General features: G+C 49.9%; 1 protein-coding gene across 1 annotated transcript; it reads right to left on the bottom strand.

Moving 5' to 3' along the window:
* Positions 1 to 1,143: 1,143 nt before the first annotated feature.
* On the bottom strand, positions 1,144 to 3,301 carry MRPL46 (mitochondrial ribosomal protein L46; the record flags this gene model as incomplete). The annotated part of the gene is made up of 3 exons (XM_009574758.1): positions 1,144 to 1,590; positions 2,342 to 2,500; positions 3,109 to 3,301. Coding segments are annotated over 3 exons (603 nt in total), but the record flags the coding sequence as incomplete, so codon positions are not given.
* Between the last annotated feature and the right edge of the window lie 313 nt (positions 3,302 to 3,614).

Below are 3,614 nucleotides of genomic sequence, written 5' to 3'. Positions count from 1 at the left end.
TTGCAGACACAGCCTCCTTGCCAGGCCTGCGAGAGTGCTTCAAGAAACCAAGTTTTGTTTTGTTGGTAATTTATGGCAAGCCTGCAGCTCCCAAACTGCCCAGCGTTAGAAAACAGAAGGCTGCTGTGCTACCCCCCTACCCCAATGGCTTGTGGAGTGATTAAGGATAGCTTTAATTTGAGGCCTGCAGCTCAAGAGCTCCCAAAGGATTGATAAAATACATATAGCAATCTCCAGTTCCACCTCTGGAGGCCGAACTCTCTCCCAATGATTAACGACAGCTATTTGCTCCCTCTCTCCCTGCTGCTGAAGAAGGCTGATTCTCTGCAAGGTCCAGCCAGCACTGGGTCCACACTCTGACTACCAAACAGCAACATTTACAACCAGAAAAAACCCTCCAAGAAATAGAATCAGCCCCAGAGAAGTGAGATAGTGCCATATAAGCCCAGGATAGATCTTCTAATAAAGAAATTGGGGTGATAGGGTCAGGCTACCTGAGGCAGACCTGGCTGGGCTGCATTAGCAGTGCTAGTCTAACACAGCTGGAATGGGAGTCGAGAACTCCCCAGAGCCACCTTTGAGGCTGCTCCCAGGAGGCAGCAATGCTAAAGCAGCCTTCCCCTGCCAGCAAAAATTAGCCTCTCAGCCCAGACAGAGTGACGCTGCTCAAATGTTACCCTCTTTCAGTGTCTGTTGCTACAGCTTGAGGCTCAAGAGGAGGGCTGCTGCCTATTCCTCATGCATCCGTGTTCTCCTTGGCCACCGCGTATCATGGGCTCTTGGCCAGAGGCAGCTCCAACACAGATTAAATGTAAATAAACAGTGAATATCCCAGCTTCCAGCTCCCCAGAAACCCACCTTGCCCAGCCTTGTGTCCATGAGAGTCTGTTCCCACTTGGACACACAGATAACCCACCAGTGCTGCTCTGATTAAAGAGCAGGTGCCGGAAACAAGCATTAGCCATTGCTTAGAAGAAACCATTTGAGCTCTAGACTATGACAGGAGTCTGGTGAGGAGAGCAAGCCTCCCAGCTACTACAGCCCCAGGGAATTGCACACTTGGGAGAGGAAAAGATCACAACATGGATTTCCAGAAGAGGTGGAGGAGGATTCAACAAGAGCAAAGAACTCCCTGAGGAGAGCTTCACTTCCAAGTAGAAGCTTTAATATTTATTTAGTACAGGCCCAGTGAAGAGAACTGGGAAATATGGCAAAGGCAAATTATCCTCCAGAGCCCGAGTTAACATCCCACACACACAGACCACACAAAGCAGCAGCTGTGCTCCTCCCTGGAGCCATGTCCCACATCTTCCCCATCTGCTGGAGCACAGCCTACCATTTATAAGTCCAGAAGGAATCGATTGACTTTTTTCAGGTATTCCGACTTCAAGTAATCTCCCAGCTCATCCTTTGTGACCCACAGGTAGTCTTCCTTCAGCTCTGCCTGGGACAAATCACTGCTTTGGAGGAAGGCTTTGAAGAAGAATACTTTGGCTCCCACGTTATTCTCAGTCCTGATGGCCCTGGGGAATTTATACTTGTAAATCCCATATGGCGCATTCCCCAGGATTTTGGCTTGAATGTGATCTCCTGCAAGACCCCAGCAACACAAGAGAAAGAAAACAGAAAACAAGACATAAGAACACAGAGCAACAGTAAGTGCTCTCCTTGTAGTAACAAAAAGGTAGCATAAGCCACTCCTTGTATCTGGTTCAGACTGCCTGTTCCCTCTTCTTAACAGAAATACTGCCAATTGTAATGTTTTCTCATGAAAAAACAGCTTGCCCTGGAGTCCAGCAAGTCCTCTCAGAATGAGAGAGTGAGGGAGAGGGTACCAAGCTTTGCCAAGCCACAGTGAAAAGCAAGAACACGTGGGTTTGCCACCACCCATCTGCCACAAAAGCCACTACAGGGCTACAAGATGGAAAGAAAAGCCATGCACCTGGAGCAAGCCTAGACCATTCAGGGGGCACCTGGTGATGCTCCAGCATCAGATGGCGAGGGCCAAACCCAGCACCGCAGCTGCTGGCAGCCAGACATCCCAACTCGCAGTCTGCCAGTCCAGTCAGCCCCCCACATGCTGCAGTCGCTCTGCAATGGTACACAGTTACAGAGTCGATTACCCAGGATCACGTGTGTTACAGAGTCGATTACCCAGGATCACGGTCTTGCCAGAAAGCCCACCCCATCGAGCTCCGTCCCTGTGCCATGAGATGCCTTTTCCCAGCAGATGGGAGGCGATTTCCCAACAGCAAATGGCAAATATCCCTCAGATAGGGCACGGAAAGAAAACCACTGGGACAAAGAGGAGGGAGGGCCAGGCACATGGCAAACTACACACCCAAAAATGTAGCCATGGCTCCCCCAGCTGCGCTTCGCAGCGTCTCTCCTTGAGACGGGAGCCACAGCTCCTGGTTACCCATTTTCTGTTTCACCAAAAGCATCAGGTTACTGTCCAGCTTCCTGTTCAACGATGTTCGATTGTTGTTTTTATCAGCATCTGCCAAAAACCAACACATGCTGGCAACAAAGTCTCCTGGCAGCACTGGTCTGATCCCTTTGATTCATCACCCCTCTCTGTCTCACACCCTTCCAGCAATAATACACAAACATGGATACACGGAACAAGACAAAAATCTAGATAGAAATGCTCTCAGTCACTCTGGAAGCCAATGCAGGATTCAGCTGGAACCCACTGCTAGATTGCACTCTACCTGTTTCATTTCCAAAGGGAATTTACAGCAAGCAGCCTGGATCTCCAGCTTAACAAAATTCAAAAAGAGCACTAGGCAAGCTCAGGAACCAAACGACCCAAGGTTTCTCTTGTCTGGAAACAACGTCCATTTTCACCACTTTGCTCTGATAAGGTTGTGTGAACATCTACTTCGCAGCATGGGAAGACTGACTCCCTTGTCAGCCAGTTAATTCCTCATGCGCTAATGGTGCTGCCGTGGAGTCAAGACCCTCTAAAATAAAAAAGGCTCAGCAAATGCCTTCCCTCCACTGAATTACTCAGCTGCGTAAAAAAGATTCAGCAAATGCCTCCCCTCCACTGAATTGCACTCTGCTCTGTTTGGCAGTTCACTCACCACAAACTTCAGCCTGTACCTGTTATCCGCGGAGCAGCTTCAAATTGCAGTAACTTCTGTTCCCACTTGTCCTCCAGGTCTTGAGCCATGATGACCGTTTTGCCGGGTGCTTCATCATCATCGTACGTGCTTTCCTTCCTCCTCCTGAGCTGCTCCTCCTCCTGCAGCTTGCGGATTTCATGATCAGAGTAGTGGCTTTTCTCCAGCTCTATCTAGAAGGGCAACACAGAAAATTGTTAAGGAACCAGCGCTATGGGCTGGACTTGGCAAGTAAAATTAAATTATTTCTACCTCAGTGAATGCAAGATGATGGGAATTTCCCTGAGCTTGAGCAGGACTTCCCTGCTCGCAGCAAGAGCCTCTATCAGGGATACCAAGAGCACTGAGGAAGACCACGGGAGCGCTACCAAGACCCACGATAGCCGGTGCAGACAGCAAATCGCACCCGGAGCACCGAGCGTTGCTTCATGGCAGGGTACGACACCACCCAAGGTGCCCCCAGCCCCCGGCCTGTCACCCCCCGGG

Source organism: Fulmarus glacialis, unplaced genomic scaffold, assembly GCF_000690835.1.
Source record: "Fulmarus glacialis isolate BGI_N327 unplaced genomic scaffold, ASM69083v1 scaffold17803, whole genome shotgun sequence".
In the NCBI taxonomy this organism is placed as follows: domain Eukaryota; kingdom Metazoa; phylum Chordata; class Aves; order Procellariiformes; family Procellariidae; genus Fulmarus; species Fulmarus glacialis.
Note: the sequence above shows the minus strand (reverse complement) of the source record. Positions and strands in the feature narration are given on the sequence as shown.